This window comes from Lagenorhynchus albirostris, chromosome 4 (assembly GCF_949774975.1).
Source record: "Lagenorhynchus albirostris chromosome 4, mLagAlb1.1, whole genome shotgun sequence".
Lineage (NCBI taxonomy): Eukaryota > Metazoa > Chordata > Mammalia > Artiodactyla > Delphinidae > Lagenorhynchus > Lagenorhynchus albirostris.
Genome location: NC_083098.1, coordinates 21892167 through 21906579, shown reverse-complemented (window position 1 = coordinate 21906579; position 14413 = coordinate 21892167). Strand labels below are relative to the sequence as shown.

Below are 14413 nucleotides of genomic sequence, written 5' to 3'. Positions count from 1 at the left end.
GGCAATCTCATGTGTTCCCCAATCTTCATTGTGAGACACTACCAGCAGACCTAATTTTCCAAGGATACAGCAACACACAATGCCATGACAGGTTCTCCCCGTGCTTCCAAACACGACAGCTCATCCTCCCTGAAGAAGCATGCTCTTTCTCAACTCTAAATCCATTAGTGGAATCACTAAGCACTAGTTCCCCAAGCTAGAACGCTCCAAGTTCTGACCTTCCTCTCCATCAACAATACATCAAAAGGTCCCTGAGCCCTTATCCTTTCTAGCTCTGAAATGTCCCTCAAAGCCCTCATCATATATATCCATTTACCCTGGTGTATTTATGGCTTCATCATCTCTTGCCTGAATGACTCAGTTTCCTGACTGTTCTGTCTTTATTCCTTCTACCAGCCTCCTACTTCTTCAAGTTTACCCTTCATCTTCCTAAAATACATATCTGATAATGTAGCTTGTTTGCTTAAAAAAAAAAATCAGAGGACAATATCTAAATCTCTCGGTGTGGCATGCGAGCCTCCTTGCAATATATTTTTGATCTTACACTCCACTCACTTCTCCAACCTCTGCTCTGCGCCTATTCAACGCTCCGGCTACAGAGGACTCCCTGTCATTCCCAGATACTCAAGGACTCTGTGTCTTGTTGGCACCTTCCTCTGCACGGAATGTCCTCCCCTACCCATTCAACAAGGTCCAGCTCAAACGTTACCTCTTCTGTGGACTTATCGTCACAGTTCTCTCCTGTACCCTCCCCTGCTTCAGCCCAAATAAATTACTCCTTCCTCAATATTTACAAAGAAAATACCAAATGAAGAAAAGCTTGCTAAATATTTACTATCTCAATATACTTGTGCTGGGAACACAGAAATGTAATAAGTCAAGTCCTCTTATGGAACTCAGAATTTATTTGGGGAAGAACAAGAGCAAATCAATGACTACAGTACAATGGGTTAAATGTATGATAGAGGACCTTCCTGGAGGAGGACAGAAGAACTGAATTTTGAAGGACAAGAAGGATACAGGAGTCATTATTTAAATTTGGGAAAGTAATGGTAAGTTACCTTAGAGAAGGCAGATGATAAACTGGCAATAGTACTGGACTGGGAACCCAGAGATATAGGTTTTAGTCCTGCTTCCATCACTCACCTCTCTGGACCTCACTTCCTCATCTAGTGAAGTGAAAGGGTTGAATTAGATGATCTCCACAAACCCTTCAGCTCTAACGTTTCACAACTGTGTGAGATCTCCAGCCTCACAGGATGTAAGCATACGATAAATGAGAACACCGTAAAAACACATACCTGGCATCCTTCTCGGGGTTAATATTCTTTTCCTTCATTATGTCTACTACACATCTGTCCACTTCACTCTGAACAACAAGTGTCGCTTTCTGTAAGACCTATTTGTGTGAAACAAAGCTGAATGAGAAAAATCCCCTATTGCTGAAAAAGGACAGTATGTTTTGAGGTATTTAGTCAGCTTCATAATGCGTGTATTAAGATGCAAAACCAAATGAAACCGAATTTGTTTCAAATTTTCAGTAGGGCTAAAATCATACATACATAAAATAGAAGAAAAGCAGCATGATGTATTAGATGACGTCTTCCTTAACTGAGAATCAAGAGGTTCTAAGCCAATGAGTTCTTAGCAAATAAGCTCCCACCATAGTATGCTTATGAAGCAAATACTTTTTATAAAATTCTAAAATTACATAATAAAAATATATGTACAAAAATTTTAATGCAGAAGGAAAAAAGTTTAAATTTTAAATGCAGAAGAGCAAAAAGAAGAAAAGTCAAATAATCTTGTCAATCCTACCACCAGAGATAGCCACTGGTAACACATTAGCAGATATCCTTCCAGTCTTTTTTCTATGCATATAAAACAGATTTCTTAAATAATATGTCTTATAAATGTCCACTGGATCCTTCCTCTCAAGAAATAAGCAAGTTCAGGCCTTCTTTACCCTTAGAAGGTTACTTTAACTCTTATCGCTCTTTAAGCTACTATCAAAATTCCATCTGATATTCCTTATACTCCAGACAAAATAATCTAATCATACTTGGAGTTATGCTTCTGCATATCCTGGGCCTTTCTTCTGGAATGATCCTTTTTCCCAATCTCTAGACATATCAATTCTTCCCATTGCTAAGCTAGCTCACATACCAGATCCAGGAAGCCTTCCCTGATTCTATTCAAGTGGAAGTAACCTCTCCTCTCTTGGAATCCGCATAATAATGTACTTGTAACCTTTCTGTGACACTTATCACTTTCTATAGTGTAGTCATTTTTATATATTAAGTGGAAAATTCTCTGAGGACAGAGACTGTATCTAACTCATTTTTTCATATCCTGTATAGAAGAGATAACAGACATATAATTATCGAACGGAGATATTTGACAGATGAAAACCTTAAGAAAGGCAACTGTTTCAGTAAAAGTCATGTACAGCTATTCCATTACTTTTCTTTAAATTGAGGTTAATTTAAATACAATGAAAGGAGTGGATGTTACATATTCAGTTTGACCAGTTTTGACAAATGCATATGCCCAAATAATCCACATCCCTATCAAAATATAGAACATTTCCATCACTGCAGAAAGTTCCCTCATGCCCCTTCCCAATCAATCCCTCCCCCAACAAGCACCCACTGTTCTGCTTTCTATCACCATAACTTTGTGGTGTGCATATAAATGGAATCATAAAGTATGTACTCTTCTGTTTGCCTTCTTTTGCTCAGTAACGTTTCTAGAATTCATCCACATTCTTGCTTTCGTCAGTAATCTGTTCCTTCCAATTGTTGAGTAGTATTCCATTGTATGAATACACCTCAATTTGCTTACTTATTCTCCCGGTGATGGGTATTTGCATTGCTTCCAATTTTAGACTACTATGAATAATATTTTTTATCTTTGTGAAGTGACTATTCGAGGCTCTTGTCCTTTTAAAAATTGTGTTGTCTTTTTATTACTGAGTTCTAAAAGTTCTTTACGAGATATAAGTCCCTAATCAGATATATGTGCTGCAAATATTTTGTCTAGCCAATTCATTTCTTAAAGGGTCTCTGATAAGTAGTTTTTATTTTGATGCAGTCTAATTTTTCTATTTTTTATTTAAATGGTAACGCTGTGTCCTCTCTAAAAGACATTTTTGCTTAACCCATGGTAGAAGATGTATATTCTCCTATGCTTTCTTTTTTTTTTTTTTTTCGGTACGCGGGCCTCTCACTGTTGTGGCCGCTCCCGGTGCGGAGCACAGGCTCCGGCAGCGCAGGCCCAGCAGCCTAGCCGCTCCGCGGCATGTGGGATCTTCCCGGACCGGGGCACGAACCCGTGTCCCCTGCATCGGCAGGCGGATTCTCAACCACTGCGCCACCAGGGAAGCCCTCTCCTATGCTTTCTTTGAGAAGCCTTAACGTTTTGGTTTCAACATAGCTCTAAAGTCCATATCAAATTAATTTTCACATGTAGAAGGAGATAGGAGCCTCCCCTCCCCCAATTTGGATATCCAGTTGTTCCAGCACTATTTATTGGTTTTCCAATACTTTCCTGTCCTCACTGAACTGCTTTAGCATCCTTGTTAAAAAATTATGTATGGTCTATTTCTGTTCTCTCATCTGTTATATTTATCTATTTGCCTAGAAAGTCTTTAAGTCAGTATAAATCTTCTAACTTGGTTCTTTTAGAAGATTATCTGGGCTATACTAGTTTCCTTAAAATTCTGTATAAACTTTAAATGAGCTTGCCACTCCCTTCACAAATAGCTTGCTGAGGGCTTCCGTGGTGGCGCAGTGGTTGGGAGTCCGCCTGCCGATGCAGGGGACGCCGGTTCGTGCCCCGGTCCGGGAGGATCCCACATGCCGCGGAGCGGCTGGGCCCGTGAGCCATGGCCGCTGAGCCTGCGCGTCCGGAGTCTGTGCTCCGCAACGGGAGAGGCCACAGCAGTGAGAGGCCCACATACCGCAAAAAAAAAAAAAAAAAAAGCTTGCTGGGATTTTGATTGGAATTGCATTGAATCCATAGGTCAGTTTGGGGATCAGCATCTTAGGAATACTGACTCTTCCAATTGATGAACACAGTGTATCTTTCCATTTTAAGTTTTCTCAGGAAAAGGAGTCATAATGCGGACGTCTTGCATCGCTTTCGTTATATTTATCCCTGAGTATTTTACGTTTCTGGATGCTACTGTAAGTGGAACTGTTCTTTTTTTGTTTTCCAAAAGTTTGCTCTTAACATACGGGGACATACTGTGTCCTACGACACTGCTAAATTCATTTATCAGTAATGCTGGTTAATTTTATAGATTTCTTAGGATTTTCTATACTCACAAACTATGTCACCTGTTAATAAAGACAGTTTCTTTTCAATCATTATGTCTTAGATTTCTTTTCCTTCCCTTACTACACTGCCTAGGACCTTTAGCACAATGCCGAATAAAAGGAGAGTAAACATCCTTGCCTTGTTCCCAACTGAGTGTGGAGAGCATTCAATAATTCAGTGTTGTATACCTATCATGCTAGCTGCAGGGTTTTCATAGATGGCCTTTAAGAGGAGGAGGAAGTTCCTTTTACTCCTAGTTAGTTGAGTGTTTCTGACCATGAATGGGTATTGAGCTCTGCCAAAAGTTTTACAGTATCTACTCAAATGATCTTCTTTTTCTAATTTACTTTGTTAATGTGGTAAGTTACATTCATTGATTTTGAAAATGTAGTCATGACATATTATTCTTTTTATATATTACTGGGATCAATTTGCTAATGAAGAATTTTTGTATCTATATTCAGGAAGGATATTGGTTTGTAGTTTTCATTTATACAGTGTCCTTGTCTGGTTTTAATATCAGGATTATACTGGCCTCATAAAATGTGTTTCTTTCTACTCGATTTTCTAGGAGCTTATGTAATAGCAGTATTATTTTTTCTTCTTAAACGTTTGATAAGAGTTCACTAGTGAAGCTAATATTGGAAGATATTTTGTGCAAAATGTTTAAATTACAGATTCCATTTATTAGGTATATGGCTATTTCAATTGTTTTATTTCTTTGTGTTAGTTTTGCTAAACTGTGTTTTTCAAGCACTTTGTCTCTTTCATCTAAGCTATAGACTTCATTGGCATCAAGTTATCCATAGCACCTCCTTATACTTTAGTGACTACAGGCTGTGGTGATGCCCCCTCTATCATTCTTGATATGGGCAATTTGGGCTTTCTCTCTTTCTTGATCAGTGTTCTTAGAGGGCTATTAATATTACTAATTTTTTCAAAGAATCAACTTTTGAGCTTGGTGGTATTTCCTATTTTTATCTGTTTACTATTTTGTTAATTGTTTCTTATTTTCATTATATTTTCTTTTATTTATTTTGGGTTTAATTTTCTCTCTTCTAGTTTCTTAAGGTATAAGCATAGCTCACTGATTTCAGGCCTTTAAAAACTGCTTTGGGTGTACTCCACAAATTCTGATATGTTGTGTTTTCATTACCATTCACTTCAATTCTCTTTCTAAATTTCCCTTGTGAGTACTTCTATGATCCATGGGTTACTCAGATTCTTAATTTCCAGATATTTGGGGATTTTCTAGATGTTATATTTTTCTTATTTCTTTTTTTTTAAAATTAATTTATTTTATTAATTTATTTTTTTGGCTGCTTTGGGTCTTCGTTGCTGCGCGTGGGCTTTCTCTAGTTGCGGCAAGTGGGGGCTACTCTTCGTTGTGGTGCATGGGCTTCTCATTGCAGTGGCTTCTCTTGTTGCAGAGCACAGACTCTAGGCACGTGGGCTCCAGTAGTTGTGGCAAGTGGGGTCCAGTAGTTGTGGCAAGTGGGCTCAGTAGTTGTGGCTTGCGGGCTCTAGAGCGCAGGCTCAGTAATTGTGGCACATGGGCTTAGCTGCTCCGTGGCATGTGAGATCTTCCCAGACCAGAGACCGAACCTGTGTCCCCTGCATTGGCAGTTGGATTCTTAACCACTGCACCACCAGGGAAGTCCTCTTACTTCTAACTTAATGCTGTTGGAGACAGAAAACATACTCTGTATGCATTCAGCCCTCTGAAACTTACTGAGACTTAAAAGACCCAGTATATGATATATCTATATGACTGTTCCATGTGTACTTGGGAATATGTATTTTGCATTTGTTGGATGTAGCACTCTATAAATGTCAATTAGGTCAAGATGGTTAATCGTATTGTTCAAATTGTATAGAGCCTTCCGATTTTTTTTTCTTGTTGTACTATCATTTATTGAGAGAATGCAGTAAAGTTTCCAGCTACAATTGTGGGTTCATATATTTCTCCGTCTAGCTGTGTCTATTTTGGCTTCAAGTATTTGGCAGCTTTGTTAATAAGTGTATACACATTTAATACTGTTATGTTTTCTTGATAAATTAGCCGTTTTATCATTACCAAAAAAAAAAAGATTTAGTCTCCAGTAACACTCCAGGTTTATATTTTCTAAAAGAAAGCCACAAAAGCTTTTTTATGCTTACTGTTTGCACGGTATATGCTTTTACTTTCTATTTGTTTGTGACTTTATGTTTCGAGTATGCTTCTTGAAATAACATTCAGTTAGTTGGGTCTTGCTTTTTTATCCATCTGTCAATCTCTGTCTTATTCTCTAAACTTTTGGTAGATCTTTGGTTCCTAATCAAAAACAAAATAACAGCTGGATGGAGGAGAAATATAACCCATTACATTTTCTAAGTTCTCATGTATCACAACATTGCCTAAGTTCTCATGGAGCTCATGAAGGTATATTCAATACTGGAATATACAGGACTTAAAGAATTTCTTAGGTCAGCAATTCTAAAACTTTCTCTTTTAACCTAAAACTACGTAAGTATACAAAGACCCTTTTCCCAATGATGTTTACTTTAGAGCTAAAGAAAAAGTAGGTGATAATAAACAACAAGAAAGCAACATATACAAATCACTTATCATATATTTTGTAAGAAAATAATATATGCTTATGCATATGATTTTATTACAAAATAACATTCAATAAACATAAAAGTAATCTAGTCTTTTTTTATTATACCTACCTTGATGGTAAGTTATAAATTATATGACTAGCCAACTTATACTTATAGCCAACAAACATCAACAGTGAGTTTCACCATGCAAGCAAATCTGGGGAAATTATATATACATTTGTGTTAGTGTAACCACAGAGTGTGAATGTTTCATTTTTGAACCACAATGCTTATGTGGTTATATACTTAAAGTCTAATTTTTGGAAAATTAGAGACCAAAAAATATGCAAATGTGCATTACTATACCATCGATGCACAGACAAGTAAACTGATGCTATAAAACTAATTTATCATTCAATAGCTAGAATGTTATCACTACTATTTAAGAGCTAAGACAGCAGCTCTAACCAAACAACAGCCAATCAAAAACATGACTAGACTGACAAAGTGTTCTTTCCCTAAATATCAAATTTTTCAAATACCCATATATGCATAAGTACAGTGTAGCTCTGCAACATTATCATACATCGAATAGCAGCCAGACCTCTTAGCAGAATACTGGACTAGACTCCTCAAGTTCTAAAAAGGTTTTCATTTTCATTTATAAATCCCGAAGTTTTAGTAATCCTTAATATATAATTGATAAGTGGTTGGTCCTAATGTAAAATACAAGCAAATGAGACTCAATTTTTAACAATCAAGGAAAGAATTTCCACTACAGAACAATTCACAACCCAATAGGACCACACTATCACTGCTTTAGGGAACTGGCCTTAATAGATTAAAATCACTTTTATTCACAGCAATCATTGGTAATGTTAAGTATTTAAATAACTAAGAGGTTTTCATGCATATTTTAAACTTCTAAAAATTTTGTAGTGTATGTTGGTTTAATCCCATCATCACTAACATAATATTAGTGATACCTATCAGGTACTGGGTATTCTCTTAGGCTGCTTTCATTATAATAATATTTCTAATCCTGAAACAGCCATGTAGATATTAATACCTCCTTTGACAATGAGAAAATGAGTAACTTGCACAAACAGCTAGAAAGTGATACAATCAGAATCTGAACTCAGATTTTTTTCATAGGAATATAAAAGTAGAGCGGGTTAATAGAAATATCACAAAATCAGAATTCAATTTTACTCTACAAAGTAAATGAAATATACAAATGAGACACAATACACACCATAATTGTATATTTAAACTGATGAGACTTCCTCCATTAGCTTATTGACAAGTTTACCTTAGATTTAAAACCGCAAGAAAGCAAAGCTCCTATGATTTAATTCCGTAAGTATTTACCCATTTGTTGACTATTCCTTTTTAGTATGCCCTCCAAAACACAATTAGCAATTTATATTTTTAGATAATAAATTCATAAGAATACAATTTTTTTTTTTTTTTTGCCGTACGCGGGCCTCTCACTGCCGTGGCCTCTCCCGTTGCGGAGCACAGGCTCCGGACGCGCAGGCCCAGCGGCCATGGCTCACGGGCCCAGCAGCTCCACGGCATGTGGGATCCTCCCAGCCAGGGGCACGAACCCGCCTCCCCTGCATCGGCAGGCGGACTCTCAACCACTGCGCCACCAGGGAAGCCCAAGAATACAATTTTAATGTTTACTTTTCAAGTGAACTTTAATTGCCAGTAAGTGAGATAAAAGATAATGAACATTTTATTTTCTTTAACTTGTAACCACTACCTTAAAGCCTCCAAACACTTCAGCCCACATTTACCTCTTCCGTCTCTAAATGCCTGATTTTAATTACATTAGATTTCAGTCTTTTTTTTTTTTTTATATACCAAAGACCCTGGTGGAATGTTGAACATACGGCAATCATTCAAATCTTCGCTCAAGGATTTGACCAAGGCACTAGAGTTCTTAAAAAGTATCATCTTGTGTGCAGTCCTACTTAAGTTTGGGTTAATTTTACCACATATAAAATCCCATAAGTAAATTTTACGACCAATAATGTCATTACAATCAATTTTGGTAATGATGGTTACACAGACAGATGTGAAAGTGAGTTCCCAGTTCCAGAAACCCTCCAGAGTTTCATCTACAATTTATGATATTGTTACTTTGTGAAATTGCATCCGAAGTTTCAATTAATGGAACATACGGGTGGATAGGTATAAACAAATTTTTAGAATGAGTAACTTGTTAACTTTCTAGATCCCTACAGTCTCATTTAAAAAAAAAGAATATTAATCACTTTATAGGATTCTAAACAAAGGGGTAGGACTCTAGACTCTTCTCCCCTCCCCGGTATTCATTCACGTATATGAGTTATTCCCAAATTGACCACTCATAAATTATAAGACTAACTAAATCAGTAAAGCACCTATTTTATAGGTCACTCTCCAAAACTTAACAGATATGCTTGCACTATTCAGCAGTGTCCATTTTCTTTCCAGCATGAATCAGTAACTCATATTAATATCACTAGACAGTAGCAAATCAACAATTTTTGACCCTATATTCTCGATCTACATTGTACATCATGACCAAATACAAACATATATACGGATATCTAAAACAGAGATAGATGCACACACAGATAACTAAAATTAAATTTTCATGAAACCATATTTAACCTTACTATGACCGCTGTTTTCTAATTATTTTCTATTCCATTCCTTTTGTTGTTGTTGTTTAATGCTGGCTGTGATCTACCATGGGATTTCAAACAATGGTCTACATGTTCCATACTCTAACTTTGCCACACCAAATAATCTATATATAGAGAAAAAATATTGCGAAACACTATAGGGAATCATGTGGTGGACTGAATTATTGGTCCCTGTTTTTCACTCCTGTGTAATTGAATTATATACCCACATGCTTAACATGGCCTCATGGTGGGCATAATGTATTTTTCCACCCCTTGACTTGGGCTTGGCCATGTAACTTACTTTAGGGATATTAATGGACATGACACAAGAAAACTTAAAATATGCCTCTGTGGCTGGACGTTCAACGATCAACTGTGAGAAGAATATTTCCCAGGTACCTTTTCAACCTAGGTCCCACAATGAGACAACTGCAACAGACCTGAACTTGGCACCAGCTTGAAGAAGAGCTTCCCCAGTTGGCCCACAGACACATGAGCAAGAAATAAATAATGCATTTATTTATAATGCATTTATATAATAAACCTATGCCCTGAGATTTTATAAGTTTGTTACACAGCAGCAACTGACTAATAAACATTATGAGGTATGACTTATTTTGGATCAAAAGGTACATGACCCAGGATTTTCTATAACTATCCAAACCTATCTTAAGGACACAGTCTATTAGAAAGTTTTCCCCCTAAGACCCTGCTTTCCCAAAAGCTAACAAGTTTTGAGGTAAAATAAACAAGCAAAACCTCAGAACAGAAAAAATTATTCAAATACCTTCTTTGTGCATGAGTAGTGCACACAAACACATACACATACAGAAAAAAAGGTTTTAAAAAATAGAATATTTCTTCTAAGATGGGAAAATTTCACTCAATACTCTTTACAGCAAAGACTCTTCTAGTAGGACATTAAAAATAATTCACTCTAAAATTGAGACATTGTTTTAAAGAAAAAGTATCTCCAAGTTAAGTTGTCTAGAATAATCACCTTGATATGATCCTACCTTATTCTTGGAGTATGTCAAGGAATTTTCTGAAATGAAAAAAAAAAAAGATTATTACTTAAATGCTGTTTGTGAATTACTCCACAAACAAATAGTATAAATATCAAGCCAGTAATAAATTACTTTAATAGTTCCAGAAGATATAATTTCTACATGAATAACATAGCAAACATTAAAAAATTTTATCCTTACAGTATTATTCCAAAATTCTCAACCCAACACACATACCAGAGCCAAAGAGGTAAGACCAACCTAATTTCCCCAGAATCATCTGTTTCTGTGCAGGCCTGCAAGTGTCTACTAACTGCTGCAAATTCATCCACGGCTACCTCAGAATAGCTTGGGTTCCAGAAACTCATCTTAAGAATACAGTGAGAGTGCTCTATCCTACCTTTTCATGTGTTAGCCTTATGAAGTAAGCGTTTATATTTGAAGAGCTAGCAAACAAAACATACAACAAAGGGGCAAAAAGGAAGACTTTAGATTATCTGGACAACCATTCTCTAACCAGACAAAAAGCAAAACAGCTTTTTCGTTCTTGCTTTCTGCTTCAAGAATCACAAGAACATTTTTTACTGGTCTGTTTACAAATTTTTCTGGCAAATAGTAAACAGTCTCCTTTTCTCAGCAATTTGAAAAATTCAAGAAAAATGTTCTTGCTGCAAAATAAAGTCTTAAAATGTTCTTCCGCCATAATATAAAAAACCAATCAATACTACTAAGAGTTCTTATCAAGAGGTACTTTGCTCTTCTCAGAGCAGTCAAAAGGGCAAATCAAAAGAGCAGGCAATAATTTAAGTCAGCTACAAAGTTGTGAAAAATCTAGGGAGGTAATTAAACTTCAATCATCTAGCAGCCAGGCTCACTCTCTCCTTACTCTGCCATTCTTCCCCTGTTATCTTGGCTACCAACACGTACTCCTCAAATCTTACAGGGGTGGATTTCTTAGTTGAAGCACACTTGTTCAACACAAAAGAGGCTGTGGTTAAGTCACGATTTTCCATCTGACACAGTGAACATGAACTGCAGCCCATCCCTGGTCTGCCTCACTCTGGCCAAAGAGAAATGACCTCGATGATATTTCTCACTCATCTGTGTTCTAATTTAAAGCCATATTTTCAAGTAAGTATTGAAAGCTGATCAATTTTAGAAGGTACTAGAGCAGCACTGTTCAACAGAAATATAATGCAAGCCCAAATGTGAACCACATATGTACCTTAACGTTTTCTAGTAGCCATATTAGAGTAAAAGAAACAGATAAAAGTAATGTTAATATATTTCAACCCAATAGCTCCAAAATATTATCATTTCAACATACAATGAATATAAACAATTATTAATGAGATACCTTTACATTCATATAAAGCCTTTGAAATCCAGAGTATATTTCCTAGTTCTGCACATTTAATTCAGACTAATCATATTTCAAGTGTCCAACAGCCACATGTGGCTATTGGCTACAGTATGGGACAGTGCAGGTTTTTAGTCTACTAATCTTTCCTAGGGATCACTAGATACCTGTTATTATTCTTTCATGAACTGCATAAGAGATTAAAAGATTGAAGGATGCTGAATATAAAAATGGATCTCCTTCACTGAAGTGAAAATTTCAAAGGGCTTATAGAAGTATAGAGATTTTTCTCTAGAAAGTAGGCTGCAACCATAATCTAAGGTAAAACTGATGAATTTCAGGAACCAGAGAAGGTAATTCTTTGCACAGATGCAGAACTAAATAATAGTTTCTTTTTCTATAGAATCAGTTTTAGCGCTGGAAGGATTCAAAGTGAGATTTCAAAGGTCATGAAACTGAGATTAAGTGACTTGATCGTGATACACAAGCGCTATTGTCACTATCGGTACTGAGAAAAATATTCATTCAGAGTTAAATTTTTATTCGTTTTTAATTATCCTTTTTCGAAAAACATTACCTATCCTGTGTGTCCTTTGTGCACCTACATAGGTATCAAAAATTCGCTGCAATTCACATTTTCCAGTCATCTGTCGTAAGAGCCATTTCATCCAAAATCGAAAGAAGTGCCCATAGAAGAACTCCCACAAAGAAATAAACATTTTTTCCTGGAGAAGGAAATATATGACAGGTTTAACGACCTTAAATTGGATTTAGAAAAAGAGAAAAAATTAGTGTATTCAACTCATCAAATCCCAAATTATATTAATAGATATAATGTTGTTCCACTGTGTCTATTTTGTAGTAGTGTTTGGGCATCTAAGAAAACAATGCCAGGTGTAATATATACCATTTAGATTAATTAAATGATGCTGGCCAAATGGTTAATTTATCATTTTAAACAATTAACTGTAAAAATCAAACTACTTACTTAGATTCAAGCTCTCAGCTCACTATTTAATTTCTTATTCTTTGAGAACAGGGCTCAACAGTTCAACAACAAAAGGACCCCACCTAAAGCAACAATTAAATCAAATACACCATATATCAGAATTGTTTGTATAAAGAATAAGTCTTCTTAACCCCTGTGGATAATCCCAGTTACAGCTGTCCCACAGTCAGGTGATGGCAGCAAATAAAAACACTACATATGGCTTACAAATGAAGTACACAAACTGAACACGGAATAGATCACACCCTGGCTAATTGTTGATTTTCCATTCAACAGGTGAACGGCAGAAATACTAAGAAGGGTAATAGACTACACCCTCGATAAAACTGAATCTTTATGCCATAAGAAAAATCTTCGGCTCCTAAATAAAGCGGGGTCGGGGAAATGAAAGTCAGGAGGAGTTACTTAAAAACAAAAATGCTCATCTCTTTCCTGCCTTAAACATTCCCACAGATAGATCATCTCCCGAGGGACTGTCAAATTCGAGATCCCCGCAGGTTAGTGCAGAATCAGTCCACAGAGACTGGCTGAACTGTGATTTTAAAATGAATCCATCTGGTCCGCGCTCATCAGGACAAAAGAAGCCGAACTGCAAAGCAGAGGGAACGCCTGCCTCACGGCGCCTGAGCTCCCCAGCCCTCTGGGAGCCGCTGCGCCGCCGAGCCCCCCTCCCGGAGACTGGCCGAGCCCAGCTCGCGCCCTGCCCGCGAGTGGGAGGGAACCGCTCGCACAAAGCCCCGCCGGCCCGGCAGCCCCGCGGGACTTTCCGTAGGACACCGCGGGGCTCGCGCGCCTTCAGCGCAGCCGCACCCAAGCTGCACCAGGCGAGAGAAAAAGAAACAGCAGCCACCTCACGGGAACGGGAAGAACTAGGAGGAGCTGGAGCTGCCTCGGTTTCCCCGACTGCAAACTGCCGGCAACGGAAACGACGCTACTCGCGGTACGCTCCCTGCAAGCACCGCGACCCGGAAGTCGGGGAGCGAAGCGGCGGGAACGCCTTCCCCGGCACACTGCCCGGCCCCGCCCCGCCGCCCTCGCCGATTGGCCCGAGCTCCACCAATCGCTATCTCTGAAAGGATGTCGAGCTGGGCTGCCCCGCCGCGCGTGCTCGGATTCTAGGGACGCCCGACGGTTTCCCTGGCAACCACTACCTTGAGGCACGCCCCGCGCTAAAGATCGATCTTCGGCAGAGTGGCTCCTTAGATTTTTCTCGCCTTAAATTTCAGGTCTTTTGCGCAAGCTGAAACGGTGTACTACTCCTAGATTCCAAGCACGGGAGAAGCGATGTGCTTTGCGTAACTTTCATACCGCCAAGGTAACAAAAGTGCTTTCACCTGCATTTAATCTTAATTCTGTGAAGTAATTAGTAACAGTCCCACTCTATGGATGAGGAAACAGAATTTACGTTGAATGACTTGCCCATGGCTACTACGTGGCAGATACGGAGAGCCCT

At 37.9% G+C, this 14413-nt stretch overlaps 1 protein-coding gene across 4 annotated transcripts in view; it reads right to left on the bottom strand.

Moving 5' to 3' along the window:
* The window catches only part of ELMOD2 (ELMO domain containing 2), a 29272-nt gene extending 15367 nt beyond the window's left edge, over positions 1-13905 (bottom strand). For 2 of the 4 annotated variants that reach the window (XM_060147676.1, XM_060147678.1), the window contains exons 1-5: positions 13811-13905; positions 12940-13022; positions 12529-12676; positions 10601-10629; positions 1302-1399 (exon numbers count right to left, since the gene is read on the bottom strand). In XM_060147676.1, the coding sequence (XP_060003659.1) occupies positions 1302-1399; positions 10601-10629; positions 12529-12670 (269 nt within the window). In that variant the 5' untranslated portion in view covers positions 12671-12676; positions 12940-13022; positions 13811-13905. Of the gene's footprint in view, positions 1-1301; positions 1400-1818; positions 2397-10600; positions 10630-12528; positions 12677-12939; positions 13023-13810 lie in introns of those variants that run through there. The other 2 variants (XM_060147677.1, XM_060147679.1) reach the window with 2 other exon arrangements.
* Positions 13906-14413: the final 508 nt, after the last annotated feature.